The 21,127-nt window shown below is 41.1% G+C and overlaps 1 protein-coding gene across 1 annotated transcript in view; it reads right to left on the reverse strand.

Annotated features, from left to right (window-relative positions):
- Positions 1-21,127, reverse strand: part of LOC108637254 (multidrug resistance-associated protein 4-like) — a 108,113-nt gene that overhangs the window by 47,131 nt on the left and 39,855 nt on the right. The window contains 5 exon segments of the mRNA XM_018056297.1: positions 2,514-2,705; positions 4,288-4,388; positions 11,788-11,898; positions 13,240-13,359; positions 18,724-18,874. Coding sequence (XP_017911786.1) covers positions 2,514-2,705; positions 4,288-4,388; positions 11,788-11,898; positions 13,240-13,359; positions 18,724-18,874 — 675 coding nt within the window.

Here is a 21,127-nt window from a genome sequence, read left to right on the forward strand (position 1 = left end):
AGCTTCTCTCAATCAAATCTAACACCAAAGGGGTGTCCTGGAGTGACAGGGGCTGGGACAGGTGAGCAGGAGAGGGACCTGGGATATACACAGGTGGAGTGAAATCAATTCATGAACACACTGCCCGGGGTATCACTTCCAAACACAGAATGAAGTTAACAGTGATACTGAGAGTGGACCAAGGCACAGATCAAAGGTCAAGTTATCCGTTATTAATCCAGTCTCAAAATTCAATTTTCCCTCAAACATTTTAGAATCTCAATAATCCTATGATTTGCAGGTTTTAAGAAGGAAGAATAAGAATCTGTTATGTTCCTAAGTTGTACTACAGAGTTTCTTAGATAATTCATATTTTATGGCTTTGGGGAAATTTTAAGATAAGTGCAGGTGAACAGAATTACATTTACAACAGAAAATCTGACAGACACACTGTCTGAGAGTGAGTAAACATCACATACAGTGCTCTCAGGGACAAGATTGTATCAAGAGCCATGATTAATATTTTCCTCACACAGCAGTTCACCTTCTTCCTGACCTACAATGGAACTGGAAATAATTAAGACCAGCTTTTGCCCTGTGACTAACTGAAGCTGCTCCCTGGGTAACATTCAGGCATTAAGTTGAATATTCTTTTATCTTGCAAGGGTTTCATTCATTAAATTACAGCTATTTTCCATTAGATGGGTTTGTGGGGTGGTAAGAGTTTTAAAGAGCAGTCCTTTCAGTTATTTACAGAGTTGTCGTGTGTGTGTGTGTGTGTGTTGGTTCCTGCTTACTCACACCTGTGTTATTCACTCACCCTGTCATCCAGCAGTACCTCAGTACTCTCTCTCTGGCCTGCAGAAAGCCACTTTCTGGGAACAAATATGAAAACAAGATGCTCCCTGATTTTAAAAAGCCTCAAGGTACTATGAGATACAGATCCCATATTACAAAGCATGCCACAGGTGCCATCTTTTAATTATGATAAAATTCACATAACATAAAATTTAACTATTTAACCATCTTTAAGTGAATAGTTCGGTGTTTAGTACATTCACATTGCTGTGCAACCAAGCTTCAGAATTTTTTTCTCTGCCTTGAAAAACTGAAATTCTTAACCATTAAACAAACAACTCCCCATTCCCCCCACCCCCTGAGTCCCTGGAGACCACCATTCTACTTCCTGTTTTCTTGAATTTGACTACTCTCGGAACCTCACATAAGTGGAATCAGAGTATTCATTCCTTTTGTGTCTGGCTTATTTAATTTAGCAAGATGTCATCAAGGTTTATCCACAGGTCAGAATTTTCTTCCTTTTTAAGGCCAAATAATACTTCATTGTAAGGATTTAGTTCCTTCCAACTTTTGGCTGCTATAAACATAGCTGTACCATAAATGCTACCTTAAAATAACATATAAGACACTAAGGAAGAACTCAGGGTCTCGAAGATGCATTTGAGTTGACTCAGAAAATTCAGAGTTTCACCATCCAGATGATGGAGGGCCTGGGTCTCTGAGGATAAGGGGCAGAGTGTGCACTGGGAACAGGGAGGACGTGGTGCTTTGGGAGAAACTACACACAATCCGTGTGAGGTGGTAGGGGAGTTGTCAGATACACTGGCTGCAGAGGGCGGTGGGGAAGAGCTCCTAACGCCTTGTCTGTTCCAGTTCAGTCTCTTCTTCAAGACTCTATCCTGGCCCCAGCTGAGGGCCTCAAGCTGAGTGTGGAAGGAACATCACAAGCAGACATGGATGCTGACCGGTCCAGGTCACAAGCCTCTCTGCTGTCTCCCACATGGATCTTCTCTGTTCCGATCAATTTGCTTTTGACTTTGAGCCAATCTCTAGACCTTGCCTTCAACTGATACCATGATTCCTCACTCCTGACTGGGTCATTATTGAGGCTCTTCTCTGGTGGACAAAAGCTCACCCCACAGCCCTTCTGGAGTGGCCTTGAGGCTATGCTATGGTTCCAGCAGCAGCTCACCCAGCCCAGTAAGGATCAGATCTGTGCTAAAGAAAGAAGCAGTCTGTGGGGAGAGGGCAGGAGGATGGCAGCTCAGTGTGGGTGAGTGGAGGACAAGGCTACAGGAAGGCCTAAGGGACAGAGAAGGAGGCTGCAATCAGGGGGTACCATCGGAGGAGGAGGAGATTTCAGAAATACAAACAAGAAAAGATGGAAAAGAATGAGATATTGGAGTTAGGGTAAGGAAGACTTTGTATGAATAATCCCAAACATTTGTATGAAAAGTCCCAGACTTTGTATGAATAATCAGGTGTTATATATAGTGTCCTGGGTCAGGCTAAGATGGAGCCCTGGATCCCAGGATCCATCAACCATTATGAGGGAGCTCACAACACAGGGAAAAAATTTCCTGGTATCCCCATTCCATAGTCAGTTTCCAATGTCACTGATCTAATCTGCATCCATTAGGAACCGAGTCCCCCTGACACACTGACAAAGAAGCCAAGAGCAGATGTGGTGCTAAATCCTTAGCTGGATTTTTAAAAGGCAAATGGCTTAAACTAACCTTTTGTCTTGGGTGAAAGTCTGGATACATGTTCTTCAATACCAGACGCCCGTCCGAGTTATGCCTGAAGTTCACATAGTTAAAGGAAATCATTCCCTTGTTGGGCCAGGATGGAGGTGGACGATACTCAAGTTTCCAGGGTGCTTCTTTCTCAAGGTCTGTGTATTCAATCACCCTTTCTACTGAAACCATCTGAAACACATATGAGATCACGTGAGTTAGTATCAGAGGGTCTTGTTTATGGCTGTTCAGAGACTGCAAATCAAAACTCCTGCTTTTATATGGTTCAGAACATCCCAGGTCTCAGCATCCACAAAGGACAGAAGTAGGAGTCTGATGAGGCCTTAAATGATTTGCGAACTTGTTCATTATTTTCAACACTTTTACATATATCTACTTCCTTCAATTTTATATTAAAGTTAAAAAATTAAAGAAATGCATGGTAAAATTTTATTGATCCTCCTTTCACATCTGAACTAAAAAAATTTTTTTTTCAAAGAAAAGAATACTTTTGGACACCAATTAGTAATGTGTGGCCACAGAAGAGCCACATGTTACAAATGAACAGAATTAGATGGTCATCCAACCTCATTTTAATAATCAGTCATTTTCCATTATGTTATGAGCTTCTCTGATACCTCAGTTTGTAAAGAATCCGCCTGCAATGGAGAAGACCCTGGCTCAATTCCTGGGTTGGGAAGTTCCCCTGAAGAAGGGATAGGCTACCCACTCCTGTATTCGTGGGCTTGGCTTGTGGCTCAGCTGGTAAAGAATCCTCCTGCAACTAGAGTGACCTGGGTTTGATCCCTGGTTGGAAAGATCCCCTGGAGAAGGGAAAGGCTAGCACTCCAGTATTCTGGCCTGGAGAATTCCATGGACTGTATAGTCCATGTGGTCGTAAAGAGCCGGACACAACTGAGAGACTTTCAGTACTTCTACTCTGTTAGAAGAAAGACATGGGGAAAAAAAAAGAAGAAAGACATGGAGAAATTTCATTTTTATTTTTTTCTCCCTTTAGGAAAAGATACAAATATTCAAAAGTGTATAATTTACACATTGACTAAGGTCTTCTAAACAACCATGATCCCACACCTTAGAGAGCACATTCTGAGAAGGAGCCTATCCTACCAGGAATAAGGGCGACCAGCAAATTCAGTGTTCAACACACACAAGAATAAATAATAAAATGGGGGAGGGGTAGAAGAACATAGTAATTAAATAAACTTCAAAATGCCATTAAGAAACAAATGCAAACAAGCTGCTAAGAAATTAGCTTATATTGTCTCCAGAATTTAAGAACCTCCCTCCTACAGATTTGAAGACAGTTTGTGATGAATACAAAACCTTCTGACATGGCATACACATGACTGAGAGAAATATGTATATATATTTACTTTACATTAATTTTAAGCACATGGAAAGTGAAAATGAAAGTTGCTCAGTCATGTCTCACTCTTTGCAACCCCATGGACTGTAGCCTGCCAGGCTCCTCTGTCCATGGGGATTCTCCAGGCAAGAATACTGGAGTAGTCCTTTTCCAGGGGATCTTCCCAACCCAAGGATCGAACCTGAGTTTCCTGTGGCTCCTGCACTGCAGGAGGATTCTTTACCATCTGAGCCATCAGGGAAGACCTTAAGAAGATGCAGCAGAATGTAAAAAACTTTGTAAAATGATGTAAAAATAACAATTTTATTATTTTACATAAAAGTTGCTTTTATGTCATATAACAGCAAAGAGACTTGAAAAGGCTAAGAACAGAAAAATAAACATCACCATGTTCTCAACTTCCACACTTTGCCTGATGCACCACTGGAACATACTGGTAAGTGTGATGGTGAGCGATAGCACCAGGCCAACATGCCCAGCATCCAAAGCTAAATAAGGAAGAAGAAGGATAAAGTCAGCCTATTTCTCAACCCCTCACACAGGTACTTCTGTCAGTCTACTAAGAAGACTCCTTTATTTTTATGATTTTTATTGGAGTATAGTTGATTTACAAAGTTGTGTTATTTTCAAGTGTACAGTAAAGTGAATTAGCCAGACATATATGTAATCTGCTCTTTGAAAATCATTTTCCTACATGTCATTAAAGAGTACTAAATAGACTTCCCTGTGCTATACAGTAGGTCTTTTTTAGTTATCTATTTTATATACAGTAGTGAGAGAACTCCTTTATAATATTTAAATCATTTGCATATAATGATAGAGTTACTCATAATATTACTTCTGTTGTATAAGACAATAATAAAGTTAAAAACACACACACTATAAGGGAATTTCCTGGTGGTCCAAAAGGTAAGACTGAGCTCTCAATGCAGGGGGCCCAGGTTCTATCCCTGGTCAGGGAACTAGATAGATTTCTTATGCCACAACTAAGAGTTCAGATGCTGCAACTAAAGTCCTGCCTGTTACAACTAAGACTGAAGATCCTGCATGCCCCAACTAAGACCCAGTACAGCCAAATAAATAAGTAAATTTTTTAAAATACTATGAATTTAGAAAGAACTAACAAAGTTGTTAGATGACAGAGGATGAGATGGTTGGATGGCATCACCGACTCGATGAACATGAGTCTGAGTAAACTCTGGGAGCTGGCAAAGGACAGGAAGGCCTGGTGTGCTGCAGTCCAAGGAGTCACAAAGAGTCAGACACAATTGAGTGATTGAACTGAACTGAACTGAACAAAGTTTTTATTCAGTACTAAGTCAACAAAAACAGGACCAGGAGCTGACTGTGGCTCATATCATGAACTCCTTATTACTAAATTCAGACTGAAATTGAAGAAAGCAGGGAAAACCACTAGACCATTCAGGTATGACCTAAATCAAATCCCTTATGATTATACAGTGGAAGTGAGAAATAGATTTAAGGGCCTAGATCTGATAGACAGAGTGCCTGATGAACTATGGAATGAGGTTCGTGACATTGTACGGGAGACAGGTATCAAGACCATCCCCATGGAAAAAAAATGCGAAAAAGCAAAATGGCTGTCTGGGGAGGCCTTACAAATAGCTGTGAAAAGAAGAGAAGTGAAAAGCCAAGGAGAAAAGAAAAGATATAAGTATATGAATGCAAAGTTCCAAAGAAGAGAAAGAAGAGATAAGAAAGCCTTCTTCAGTGATCAATGCAAAGAAATAGAGGAAAACAACAGAATGGGAAAGACTAGAGATCTCTTCAAGAAAATTAGAGATATCAAGGGAACATTTTATGCAAAGATGGGCTCGATAAAGGACAGAAATGGTATGGACCTAACAGAAGCAGAAGATATTAAGAAGAGGTTGCAAGAATACACAGAACTTTCCAAAAATATCTCCACGACCCGGATAATCACGATGGAGTGATCACTCATATAGAGCCAGACATCCTGGAATGTGAAGTCAAGTGGGCCTTAGAAAGCATCACTACGAACAAAGCTAGCGGAAGTGATGGAATTCCAGTAGAGCTATTTCAAATCCTGAAAGATGATGCTGTGAAAGTGCTGCACTCAATATGCCAGCAAATTTGGAAAACTCAGCAGTGGCCACAGGACTGGAAGAGGGCAGTTTTCATTCCAATCCCAAAGAAAGGCAATGCCAAAGAATGCTCAAACTACCGCACAATTGCAGTCATCTCACATGCTAGTAAAGTAATGCTCAAAATTCTCCAAGCCAGGCTTCAGCAATACATGAATTGTGAACTTCCTGATGTTCAAGTTGGTTTTAGAAAAGGCAGAGGAACCAGAGATCAATTGCCTACATCTGCTGCATCATGGAAAAAGCAAAAGAGTTCCAGACAAACATCTATTTCTGCTTTATTGACTATGCCAAAGGCTTTGACTGTGTGGATCACTATAAACTGTGGAAAATTCTGAAAGAGAAGGGAATACCAGACCACCTGACTTGCCTCTTGAGAAACCTGTATGCAGGGCAGGAAGCAACAGTTAGAACTGGACATGGAACAACATACTAGTTCCAAATAGGAAAAGGAGTACGTCAAGGCTGTATATTGTCACCCTGCTTATTTAACTTCTATGCAGAGCACATCATGAGAAACGCTGGGCTGGAAGAAACACAAGCTGGAATCAAGATTTCTGGGAGAAATATCAATAACCTCAGATATGTAGATGACACCACCCTTATGGCAGAGAGTGAAGAGGAACTAAAAAGCCTCTTGATGAAAGTGAAAGAGGAGAGTGAAAAAGTTGGCTTAAAGTTCAACATTCAGAAAATGAAGATGATGGCATCCGGTCCCATCACTTCTAGGGAAATAGATGGGGAAACAGTGGAAACAGTGTCAGACTTTATTTTTTTGGGCTCCAAAATCACTGCAGATGGTGATTGCAGCCATGAAATTAAAAGACACTTACTCCTTGGAAGAAAAGTTATGAGCAACCTAGATAGTATATTTAAAAGCAGAGACATTACTTTGCCGACTAAAGTCCGTCTAGTTAAGGCTATGGTTTTTCCTGTGGTCATGTATGGATGTGAGAGTTGGACTGTGAAGAAGGCTGAGCGCCAAAGAATTGATGCTTTTGAGCTGTGGTGTTGCAGAATACTCTTGAGAGTCCCTTGGACTGCAAGGAGATCCAACCAGTCCATTCTGAAGGAGTTCAGCCCTGGGATTTCTTTGGAAGGAATGGTGCTAAAGCTGAAACTCCAGTACTTTGGCCACCTCACGTGAAGTGTTGACTTATTGGAAAAGACTCTGATGCTGGGAGAGATTGGGGGCAGGAGGAGAAGGGGACGACAGAGGATGAGATGGCTGGATGGCATCACTGACTCGATTGATGCGAGTCTGAGTGAACTCAGGGTGTTGGTGATGGACAGGGAAGCCTGGCGTGCTGCGATTCATGGGGTTGCAAAGAGTCGGACACGACTGAGCAACTGAATTGAACTGAACTGAACTGAAGTCATGTCTGACTCTGTGTCGCCATGGACTGCAGCACATCAGGCTTCCCTGTCCTTCGTTATCTCCTGGAGTTTGCTCAAACTCATGTCCATTGAGTCGGTGATGTCATCCAACCATCTCATCCTCTGCCACCCCCTTCTCCTCCTGCCTTCAATCTTTCCCAGTATCAGGGTCTTCTCTAATGACTTAGCACTTGGCATCAGGCGGTCAAATTGTTAGAGCTTCGGCTTCAGCATGAGTCCTTCCAGTGAATATTCTGGATTGATTTCCTTTAGGACTGACTGGTTTGATCTCCTTACAGTCCAAGGGACTCTCAACAGTCTTCTCCAACACCACAGCTTGAAAGCATCAATTCTTCAGCCTTCAGCCTTTTTAATGGTCCAACTCTTAACATCTGTTGACAACTCTTACAATATAGCTTTCACTATATGGATCTTTGTTGGCAAAGTGACATCTCTGCTTTGTAATATTATGTCTAGATTTGTCATAGCTTTCTTTCCAAGAAGCAAACATCTTTTCATTCATGGCTCCACTACAGTTTGAAACGATTTTTAAGAAAATAAAATCTGTCACTGCTTTCAATTTTTCCCCAGATGGGACTGGATATCATGATCTTAGTTTTTTGAATGTGGAGTTTTAAGCCAGCTTTCTCACTCTGCTCTGTCACTTTCACCAAGAGGCTCTTCACTTTCTGTCATTAGAGTGGTATCAGCTGCATATCTGAGGTTATTGATATTTCTCCCAGAAATCTTGACTCCAGCTTGTGCTTCATCCAGCCCAGCATTTTGCATGATGTACTCTGCATATAAGTTAAATAAACATAGTGACAATATACAGCTTTGTCATTCTCCTTCTCCAGTTTTGAAGCACTCCCTTGTTCCTTGTTCAGTTCTAACTGTTTCTTCTTGACTTGCATACAGGTTTCTCAGGAGACAGGTAACATGGTCTGGTATTCCTCTTTCAGAATTTTCCGCAGTTTGTTGTGATCTACACAGTCAAAGCCTTTCACAGTCAATGAAGCAGATGTTTTTCTGAAATTCCCTTGCTTTCTCTATGATCCAGGGAATATTGACAATTTCATCTCTGGTTCCTCTGCCTTTTGTAAACCCAGTTTGTCCAGCTGGAACTTTCTGGTTCATGAGCAGCTTAAGTCTTGTTTGAAGGAATCTGCATATAACCTTACTAGCATGCAAAATGAGTGCAACTGTATGATAGTTTGAACATTCTTTGGCATTGCCTTTCTTTGGGATTGGAATGAAAATTGACCTTTTCCAATCCTGTGGCCACTGTTGAGTTTTTCCAAATTGCTGATATATTGAGTGCAGCACTTCAACAGAATAATCTTTTAGGATTTTAAATTGCTCAGCTGGAATTCCATTACCTTCACTAGTTTTGTTCATATAATGCTTTGAAGTTAAGGCCCACTTGACTTCACAGTCCAGGATGTCTGGCTTAGGTGAGTGACCACATCATCATGGTTATCCAGGTCACTAAGATCTTTTTTGTACAGTTCTTCTGTATATTCGTGCCATCTCTTCCTAATCTCTTCTGCCTTTTTTAGGTCTTTATCATTTCCATACTTTATCATATTAATCCCACCTGGATTGAGATTCACTTGACAGTATAATACAAGTAAGGATGTCATTGTTCAAATTTTTTAATCCTTATGCTTCAATTATCATTATGTAATTTTACTTTCTATGTCCAATGTAGCTGCGGTTGAAATCACAAAAATAAGGCAATGAATTTTGCAAAACAAGGTACTGCTTTTAAATCTAAAAAAATTACTCTCATTTTTGCATTATTAAAGACTGTGATTCAGGGTTATTGCTATGGGATAGTGAGGGATGGTGAATTCATGCCATACATTCCAACAACTGCTCATCTGTGACCTACACAGCAGTGAGGATACTGTTTTTGCTGCAGAGACTCTTTCTCACACCAGTACATCAGTCCTCTACAAGTAGCCCTAAAGCTACAACCTAAAACCTAAGCTGGAAGCTTAATAGTAAACTTGGTTCTCTCTATCCAACTACAGGACACTACCTGGAATGTTCAGAAGGTCATCTTGCTACAGTTATGTAGACCTCAACCCATTCAACGAAAGATAAAAAGATAAAAGATATCTTTGAAGACCTACTATAAATAAACAAACCTCTTAAGCAATCTACAGATTCAGTGCAATCCCTATCAAATTACCAATGGCATTTTTCACAGATTTAGAACAAAAAAGTTTATATTTTGTATGGAAACACAAAATACCATGAATAGCCAATGTAATCTTGAGAAAAACAAAGAAGAAAAATGAAGCTAGGAAGAAACATGCTCCCTGTCTTCAGACTATACTACAAAGCTACAGTAACTGAAAGTGGCACCAAATGCTAGTGGCACCAAAATCAGAAATGCAGATCAACAGAATAAGACAGAAAGCCCAGAGATAAACCCACGCACTTGTGTCACTTATGAGAAAGGAAGCAAGAATATACAATGGAGAAAAGACAGTCTCTTCAATAAGTGGTGCTGGGAAAACTAAACAGCTACTTTTAAAAGAATAAAATTAGAACTTTCCCTAACACCATACACAAAGATAAACTAAAAATGGATTACAGACATAAATTTAAGACCAGACACTACAAAACTCTTATATGAAAACATACGGAGAACTCTGACATAAACTGCAGCAGCTCCTACAGTAACGAAAATAAAATAAAACCTAAACAAATGGGACCCAATTAATCTTAAAAGCTTTTGTACAGCAAAGAAAACATAAAAAATACCAAATCCAACCTGCAGAATGGGGGGAAATATTTGCAAACTAAGTGACTTACAAGGGATTACTCTCCAAAATATACAAACAGTTCATGCAGTTCAATATCAATAAATAAAAAAACAACAAAATTTTAAAAATGAGCAGAAGATTAAAAGAGACAGTTTCCAAAGAAGATACACAGATGACCAAAAAACACATGAAAGGATGGTCAACATCTCTAATTATTAGAGAAATGTATATCAAAACTACAGTGAAAAAAAAAAAAGGCAAAAATCTACCATGAGGTTTCACCTCACACTAGTCAGAATGACCACCATCAAAAAAATAAATACTGGAGAGGATGTGGAGAAAAGGGAACCTTCCAACACTGTTGGTGGGAATGTAAACTGGTAAAGCCACTATGGAGAAAAATATGGAGATTCCTTTAAAAACTAAAAATAGAGCTACCATATGATCCAGCGATCCCACTCCTGGGCATATATCCAGTGAAAACCATAATTCCAAAAGATACATCCACCTTTATGTTCATTGCAGCATTATTTACAATGCCAGGACATGGAAGCAACGCAACTGTCCATCAATAGAGCAATAGATAAGGAAGATGTGCTATCATACATACAATGGAATATTACCCAGGCATAGCAAAGGGTGAAATAATACCATTTGCAGCAACATGGCTGGGCCTAGAGATTTTCATAATGAGTGAAATAAGTCAGACAGAGAAAAACAGAATATGATATTGCTTATATATGTAATATAACAAAAGGCTACAAATGAACTTATCCACAAAACAGAAGTAGAATAACAGATGCAGAAAATAAACTTATGGTTACCAGGGGATAAAGGGGGGGAGGGATAAATTGGAAGACTGGGATTGACACATACATACTACTATATATAAAATATTAAAATAGATAACTAATAAGAAACTATTGTAAAGTACAGAAAACTCGGTAATAACCTACATGGGAAAGAACCTAAAAAAGAGTGGACATATGTATATGTATAGCAGATTGACTTTGCTATACATTGGAAACTAAGACAACAGTGTAAATCAACTATACCCCAATAAAACTGAAAATAAAAATGAAAGAATGGCAGGGGCCCAAGGCACCACAGGTCTGCTGGAGCAGGCATGTTCATACCTGGTCTTTGCTCCTTAAGATTCCTAAAGTCAAAACCAGAAATTCTTTTCTAAAGGACAATTCATTTGAAGTATTAATCAAAATGCAAATTACTAAAAAAATACATGCACCCCAATGTTCATGGGGTATGGAAAAAGAATCTTTAAAAAAGTGGATATATGTATAACAGATTGACATGGCTATATACGTGAAGCTAACACATTGTAAATCAACCATAAGAAAATCAATTTTTAAAAATGGCCTCAAAAAGGACCTACTGTAAATAAGTAAATGAAAAAAACAGATAAAAGTCCTCATCAAGACACAAATGACTTCACAAGGACCTCATGGTGGAGTCATATACTGCAGACACTTTAACACAATTCATTAGAACCAAAGAGAGTATATATTAGACAAGATGACAAGAGTTTAATAACTACAAACAAAGCTATAAACTGTAACCATAACACAAATATTCACATCTGTACTTACATTCTACCAGGATCAGGGCCCCAAAGGCAACAACAGTGACAAATATGGCACAGATGACATCCAGATACACAGCGAGCCATCGGGACATCGTCAAAAGCAGGAACCAGGCCTCTGGATTTGTGAACCATAATTAGTGTAATACATAAACAGAAAATCCATGTTAGCTGCTTCTCATAAGGAAGAACATTTTCTCAGTTGAGCTACAGAATATTTTACACAGGTAGAACAGCAAAGTTACACACACAAGGAGCCTGAAGATAGAAAACTAGGTTCTAACACAAGACAACTTACGGGATACACAGGAATCAGTCTGGGAAGCATGCACTGTAAAGGTCAGCCCAGAGTTTATCAACAGAAACAGGATCACAAGAAGGAAGAAGGAAAATCGCCTAATCAGTGCCTTTCCTGCAGCGCTGGGCCTCAGCATGAAGATCATCCTCTCACAGGGCTGACTGCTCCCAGCTCTCACACAGCAGACAGCACAGCTCACACAGTTTCCAGCACCTTCTGCCCTCACTACAGGGCCCTGTGGTGTTTATTCTTAGGAGCCAGCGTCTGTGTGACCACCAGCTAACAGGATCTGCATGTGACTTTCAAAATGCCATTTTTATCTTCAAAATACAATAATGATTGGAAAGTTTGGCTTGGATTTTATAGACTTAGAGGAAATTCTGAATTTTCTACTTAGGGAAAAAACTTCACTGATAAAAACATAATCAAGTAGGTGGCAAATCAGGAAATTATTTCCTCAATCACATCTACCACCCTCCATGCTCTGAAGAGTCAGCCACAGCCTGGAGGGCAAGAACAGCCACCACTTGGTTTTGTAAATAAAGTTTCATTGGAACACAGCTACAGTCATTTGCTGATGTATTATCTTTGCCTGTCTTTGCGTGACTGGGCGACTTCACTTTCACTTTTCACTTTCATGCATTGGAGGAGGAAATGGCAACCCACTCCAGTGTTCTTGCCTGGAGAATCCCAGGGATGGGGGAGCCTGGTGGGCTGCCGTCTATGGGGTCGCACAGAGTCGGACACGACTGAAGCGACTCAGCAGCAGCAGCAGCAGCAGCAGCAGCAGTCTTTGTGCTACAACAGCAAAGGTGAGTAGTACAACAGACGCTGTATAATACTCAAAGCCTACAATATTTACTATCTGGATCTTGACAAAAAAAGAAAAGTTTGCTGACTCTTGCCCTAAAGAGACAGAAGTCTACAGGGCACAGTGACGCAAGGACAATGCGAGCCAGTCAGAGGAGAAAAGCATGTGGTGATGGGGAAGAGGGATAGACAGAGGGATGCTGAGAGGAAGGGGTGGGGGAGGCAGGTGTGCAGAGGGGGATGAGGGGCAACAGAGAGAGAGGTAGGAGCAGCCAGGCCACCTGAGAAGAAGGTCAGGTCTCAGAAGGCAGCAGATCTCATTTCTGAAATCATCTCCAGAAACTAACAGACCTGAGTGCAAATCCTGGTGTGCGTCAAACAGTTTCTGAAACTTGTGTTCAGCTTTGTATGCCCGGATGGTCCAGAGTCCCCAGAGAGAAGATGATAAGTGGGAAAATACTGGGCTCCATGCTGGGGAAGCAGAGAGACACACGACAAAGTCAGAAAGGCTGGATGCCAGAAACCACCACCTCCCGGGCTCTGTGGTCACGCGTCCCACCAAAGGGAATCCTCCATGTGACCCTCAAACTCCTGCTCACTCCAAGCTTCACTTTAATGACCTGGGAATGAAAGATTCTCCTTGAAAATATCTTTGATCAAATTCAAATCACAGCTAGATTTAGATAAAGAAATTCTTGTTCTTTCATCAATATCCTCTCAAACATGCCTGCCTCCAATTTTTCTGGCATGTCACCAGGTGGAAATTGTTCACAATTTTTAAAAAATATATTAAAGTATAGTTGATTTACAATAATGTTCTAGTTTCAGGTATATAGTATAGTCATTCAGTTATTATTTTTTTGGATTATATTCCATTACAGGTTATTACAAGATACTGAATAAAATTCCCTGTGCTTTACAGCAATTCCTTGTTGTTTTCTATTTGACACATTAATAGCAGTGTGTCTATTAATCTTATACTTCTAATTTGTTCTTCCCTGTCTCCCAATCCCCTTTGGCAACTGTAAGTTTGTTTTCTATGTCTCTGAGTCTATTTCTATTTTGTGTACAGATTCATTTGCATTATTTTTAGATTCCATATAAAAGTGATATCATATTTATCTTTCTCTGACATATTTTACTAATAATAATATTCCCTAACTCCATCAAAGTTGCTGCAAATGGTAATATTTCACTCTTTTTCATGGGTGAGTAATTACTGTTCACTAATTTTTGAATCATTAGCATTTTAAAATTTATTTCCCACAGGTATACACATGTTCCCCATCAATACAATACTGTAAAGTAATTAACCTCCAATTAAAATAAATAAATTTATATTTAAAAAAATAAAATTTAATTCCTCATTAGAGTCCTCACCACACTGAATTTTGTTGAGCTACCTGTGTGCCATTTCCACCTTAGATGAGTAACCTAAGGGCTGGATGTCAGTACATCCCCCACCATGCACCAGAGCCAGATCCAGGACAGGGTGAGACGAGTAAGGGGAGGAGACAGCCTGCCTTCTCCTCCATCCTGGGCCTCTCCCTGCACCTGCGCCAGAAGCCTCTGTGTGGGTCATGGAGCACCTGGCACTGCACCGCCCTTGAGCCCACAGGACCTGGCAGACAAGGAGTCTTTGAATGGTCTTGACTTCTGCTCCAGGAACCTGATGGATGTTTTTATATCTGCCTGCTGGATACCTGTCCTAGTGTTCAGAGGTCACTGCAGCATGTGACACTCACATCACCTTTTTGTAATCTGACAGTGGCCTTAGTATCCATTCTATTCTGAATGGCTTCATGTGCGTTTGGGCCTGGTGTCACGTCATTGACCATTTGTTTCCTATCATCTTCTCTAAGAGCACACTGACCAAGAGCACCAGGGTCAGGCTCCTGCCCATCAGAGAACAGGTGGGCTGCAGGCTGCAGGGCAGGGAGGACCCCTTATGGTTCTTATTCCCCACCATGAACGAGGCTGTATCTTGCTGTTGTCAGGAGCAGACAGTGAGCCTGTGACCTCTGTATGGGATGAGTGATAACTTGTGCTGTATCAGCAAAAAATACTGACATCACTTTGTTACCTGTGCATTTCCTAGAGAAGACCTGTTAGTACAACAAGGTTGTTTACAGGAAGTTAGCAATGCATCTTACAGGAGGCTCCAAAGATTTTATAAAATGATGGGGAAAGGATCTAGGAGGAAACTCCACACTGTTCTCAGGTCCTCATTCCTGAGTCCAGGATCTGAATGCCTGTCTGGTGACAGTTCAGTCAGTACTGATGTGCACCTGGGCACTGCATGTTTGGAGGGGCTGAGGTACAAACAGGTAAAGACACAGAACTTCCTCGTGTGTTTAGTGTTCCCAGTTCAATAAGGAAGGAAGGAGCAGGCTTCCTCCTGTGAGATACTGGGGCTGAGAGAGGGTGGGAAGCCCTGAGCTGGCAGAGGACAGCCTGGGCGGGGCTAGGTGACCATCCACTCAGCCCTAGGATGAGATGGTTGGATGGCATCACCAACTCAATGGACATGAGTTTGAGCAAACTCTGGGAGATGGTGAAGGACAAGGAAGCCTACCATGTTGCAGTCCGATGGGTCAAAGAGTAGGGCACGACTGAGGGACTGAACACCCTCCCCCCACCACTACCACCCAGACAGAGAACACAAACATTCTAGTCAACTGGCCACCACATGTGGTTATCTGAGGTGTGCAGGATGGGGTACCTGGATTAAATGTATTGTCTAACTTGTTGCAGCCTACTGGGTGCAAAAAGTCCAAATATTCCACAGTGATAGTGCCAAAGTTCTCAGACTCTCCAGATCAAATAGTGAGAAAATCTTGTACTGCTTCTTGACAAAAGCCTCAGAAGGAGCACATCTCTCCACTTCTACATGAATGGGAAATGGCCCTTGCCCCAGGCAAAAATTCTCTCAAATATTCTTCTGGAATAACCCCTGTCTCAAGGTACCAGAGACCTGCTTTGCAACAAGACTGTTGAATGACTCATTTCATGAGTGGCCTCATGATCATAAAATGTCTGAAGCCTTGTCTATGCAGAAGACTGGATGGAGCTCATCACTTCCTCTTCTGCCTCCCCAGGTCCTACCATTTTACTCAGTCATATAGGTAGAACGTCATATACACCTGAACACTATTGCTTCCTAGCCATCCAAGCACCTCACCAAACTTGACCTCACAGGAGGTTAGCTGCTTCTCTTGATGAGTGAAAATGTTTTCTACAGACTTTATGAAACTGACGATCACTATCCTTTTTGCAAATAAAGGTAAGTACCTCAAGTGTTTATTATTAAAACAAAACATACCGATGACACACACACACACACACGCACACAAAAAAAAAAAAAAAAAAAAAAAAAAAACCTCCTCTGACTGGATGAACTGAGATTTTTTTCCACTTAGTAGATACAGAAAAGCATGATACTCAATATATGTCTGTTTTTGGCTTGGTTTCTAGAAGGTTCAGTCAGTCAGTCAATTCAGTCACTCAGTCGTTTCCGACTCTTTGCGACCCCATGAATCACAGCACACCAGGCCTCCCTGTCCATCACCAACTCCCGGAGTCCACTTAGACTCACGTCCATTGAGTCAGTGATGCCATCTAGCCATCTCATCCTCTGTCGTCCCCTTCTCCTCCTGCCCCCAATCCCTCTCAGCATCAGGGTCTTTTCCAATGAGTCAACTCTTCGCATGAGGTGGCCAAAGTACTGGAGTTTCAGCTTTAGCATCATTCCCTCCAAAGAAATCCCAGGGATGATCTCCTTCAGAATGGACCAGTTGGATCTCCTTGCAGTCCAAGGGACTCTCAAGAGTCTTCTCCAACACCACAGTTCAAAAGCATCAATTCTTTGGTGCTCAGCCTTCTTCACAGTCCAACTCTCACATCCATACATGACCACAGGAAAAACCATAGCCTTGACTAGATGGATCTTTGTTGGCAAAGTAATATCTCTGCTTTTGAATATACTATCTAGGTTGCTCATAACTTTTCTTCCAAGGAATAAGCGTCTTTTAATTTCATGGCTGCAGACACCATCTGCATTGATTTTGGCACCCCCAAAAATAAAGTCTGACACTGTTTCTACTGTTTCCCCATCTATCTAGAAGGTTAAGTTGGTATAAATTTGCAGTAATTATTCATGGTTGAGGTCTCTGATGCAAACATATTCCCTCATTACTTTTTGGCTATTGTTTTTATAACTTTTAAAAACTATATAACAATCTATTTTCCTTATTTTTGTTTTACTATTGATGAAATGTGTCCATTAATAAGAGAAAAAGTTGATTATTTCATCATCTGTGATTACCTGTTGAACAGAATAATTAATCATAAAATGTTTCCCCATCATTCTGTTTTTTTGCTGCACCTTGCAGGATCTGGTTTCCCAAACAAGGACTGAGGTGGTGGCCCCCACAGTGGAAGCACAGAGTCTTAATCACAGGACCACCAGGGACGCCTCTGTTCCCCATTATTCTAAAATTAGGAAGCTGAATAGAGTAATCAACTAAGTGGATACTGAACCAATCCGCCTCCTGTGTTCTCCTAGGGGATTATTTTCAGCATCATTTATATGAATAGCTTTGAAAAATGGGTACACAAACAGTGTGGTGTCACCCCAAATACTGACAATGACAAAGAGCAAACCTGAAAATAACAGGGCTTATCTTTTCAGCAGGGCTTCCCTGGTGGCTTAAACATTAAAGAATCCACCTACAATGCAGGAGACCTGGGTTCAATCCCCGGGTCAGGAAGATCGTCTGGAGAAGGGATCGGATACCCACTCCAGTATTCTTGCCTGGGGAATTCCATGGACAGAAGAGACTGGTGGGCTACAGTCCATGCAGTCACAAAGAGTTGGACATAACTAAGTGACCAACACACATCTTTTTGCAATACTTTTAACAACTGCAACTTACTAGAACATGTGAAAGAATGTATTTTTCAAATATATCACTTCTGACATATATTTCCTGAGGTTTCCTTTCCTTTTCCAAATTTTTCCTTTCCTTGTCATTTCTGGTAACTTTCAGTTCAGTTCAGTTCAATTCACTCGCTCAGTTGTGTCTGACTCTTTGCAACCCCATGAACAGCAGCACGCCAGGCTTCCCTGTCCATCACCAACTCCTGGAGTCTACCTAAATCCATGTCCAATGAGTAGGTGATCCCATCCAACCATCTCATCCTCTGTCGTCCCCTTCTCCCACCCTCAATCTTTCCCAGCATCAGGGTCTTTTCAAATGAGTCAGTTCTTCACATCAGGTGGCCAAAGTATTGGAGTTTCAGCATCAACATCAGTCCTTTCAATGGATATTCAGGACTGATCTCCTTTAGAATGGACTGGTTGGATCTCTTTGTAGTCCAAGGGACTCTCAAGAGTCTTCTTCAACACCACAGTTCAAAAGCATCAATTCTTCGGTGCTCAGGTTTCTTTTGAAGAAAAATTCTCTATTTTCCTTCTATTATAGTTCTAACATGATGAAATGCTTTCAAGAATAGTATTAATAGAGTGGATACTCTGTGTTAGGAAGTATGTCATGAACAAGACAGAAATGGTCCCTGTCCTCATGGTGCCCACATCCATCCTCCTTGGGCTAAAATGCAAAAGGCAGCTTTAAGGTTTTAAGGTTTTAAGCTTTAAGGTTTAAGGTTTGCTTTAAGAGCCAAACCTACTCTCAGGGGCCATAACTTTCAATCACCTAATGTTAATGGTGAGAAATTCCACAGAACAGTCTGCAGAATTTCAGGGATTTGGTTAATTGCAATATGAATGGAAGACAGCCTCCACTGCTCTCCCAACCTGAGAGCCCTGGTACTCACTTGTACATTCCAGGCGTTTCACATCTCGTGATGTCTCTAAGAAATACCGCCGAAGAAAAAAGAAAATGATGCCAAGGGGAATCACAGGTATAGCAGTCCAAGGAACTGCAGCCACCATCACGCCCACCACACCAATCACAAGTAGAAATGTCTGAAATAGTGAAAATACAGAGGGCTTTGTGTCAAGGATACTTTTCAAAGATAAACATTAGTGATTTTTTAGGATTAAGCTCCTTTCCTTGAAACTTGTTGAAACAGCAGGGAATGGTTTTCCTTCCAAGGAAATAAAACTATAGGTGGTCCTCATGATGTTTATTGAATGCACCCAACACTCTGATAAGTACTTTCTAGGTATCAGCTCTTGTGACACACTCAGTAGCCCTTTGAGGCAGGCATTTCTATTTTTAACAGATGAAACTATTTGAGGATCAGACAGTAGGAGCTGCATCTCAAATTTTCAGGAGTCAGCAGATGTTACAAGAGAGAGGAGTGAGCAGGCATCACAGATGAGGAATCCAGATGCCTCGCTATCCATGTAGCGATAAAGAAGTGGTTAATTACAAAATTCAGTGTAACATGTCTAGTAACAGCATTATCTAATTTTACAAATGGAGACAGTGAGGCACAGGAAGAGGAAAAGCAACTTGATGGACACTGCAAAGCCAAAGTCACGGAGCTGGCAAGCCCATGTCATGAGCAATTATGACATTTTTAAGCTTGCCCCCAACTTACAGCCATCTTTCTATCATTATACCAAGTATTTAAAATGCTCATTCCAAAGGTTAACTATTATAACAAGACCAGATTCCATTTACGATGTGTGCACTGTGTGTAAGGCTCTGTGCTGAGTTCCATGAACACTCTCTTAATCATCACATTATCCCCTGAGATGATTTTCTCTTGGGAAATGATCTTGGTCTTAAAAGACAGCAGGTAGAATAGAAAATGAAGTCATTGGTTGACGTTGATTTAAGCATCCATCTTTATCAGGAAAAGTATGATACCCTGGAGGACAGTATCAGGCAATAAAAATGCAATCAACATTTAGTGTCTGCCTGCTATGAAAGTTGGGTGGGGTGCTAGGGACTTGCAGATTCACCCAATCTGGGTCAAGGCCTCTAGTGCTGGGGAAACACAGGGAAGAATACCTGAATATTTTTAGACAATTCTAAGACTCGTGGCTGATTTTATAGGCTTGTTTAACAAATAGAAAGAGTGGCATGAATGACTTGCAGGCAGTAATCATAGCTGATGGAAATTTTGACCAAAAAGGAGCTGGCATGAGAAGGCTGAGATGCTTGTCTAAGTTAACACTGGCTGTTCTTTAAGATAAGAAATATGAGGTTGGCAGGATAAGTGGTTGTCCTAAAGTTTCCCAGGAAGGTACTGCTTATCCTGGAGAAAGAGAGGACCAGTTTGTACTCAGAGAATCCCAGAGCCACAGCTGCAGGTGGGAGGAACAACCAACCAGAACTGTGACTCTGTGGCCAGGAGCCCTTGGGAACCGAACTGAATGATCTGGATGGAGACCCATGTGCTTTTCCTATTTCTCCATCTCTTCCATGGTATCAAAAGAAAACTCAGAGTGAAGAGAATGGAGTTCTGAAGGAGTAAATTATAATCATAAGTGGAAAAAAATAGAGCTATCTGACCTCCCTCCTATTAGACTGACAGAAAACAATTTCTTACAGCCACTGGTTTGACTGTGCATCCTACCAGGCTACAGCCTTCATGTTCATGGGGAGGGGTCCTTCCACCTCCTTCTATGTCTAGCCTTTAGGTCACTTGGCTTGCCATTTTCATTTGTCAAAAAAAAAAAAAGACCCTACTAAAATGTCAATTATAAAAAAAATTACTGGTTTTTAGCAGACTTGTATCATTTGATAGATAACATTCATCGATTTCAATAATCTGGCTCTCCCCAGGTGGCTTCCCTGGTGGATCAGTCATTAAAGAATCTGACTGCTATGCAGGAGACCCAGGTTTGATCTCTGGGTCAGGAAGTTCCACTGGAGAAGGAAATGGCAACCCACTCCAGTATTCTTGCTTGGAACATCCCATGGAGAGACGAACCTCGAAGGCTAGAGTCCATGGGGTCAAAAAGAGTCAGACAAGACTGAGCGACTGAACCACTCCAGGTGAGGGCCTTTTACGTCCAACTCAGCCTGGCAGGTAACCTGGGAAGCAGAGGTAAGATCAAAATGAAGGGCTCCATGGAAGCTGTGCCAATGCTTTTTCCTTAGGTACCCGCTGAAGACCTATTAGTAATGCTCTTAGAAGCTCCGGAGTTCAGATTTCATGGCCCTAAATCTAAAACAATTTAAAGAGGATGTCTCTAACAGCTTTATTATACACACACACACACACACACACACACACACACACACACACACACAACATATTG

The sequence above is a fragment of the Capra hircus genome, chromosome 12, assembly GCF_001704415.2.
Source record: "Capra hircus breed San Clemente chromosome 12, ASM170441v1, whole genome shotgun sequence".
NCBI lineage: Eukaryota > Metazoa > Chordata > Mammalia > Artiodactyla > Bovidae > Capra > Capra hircus.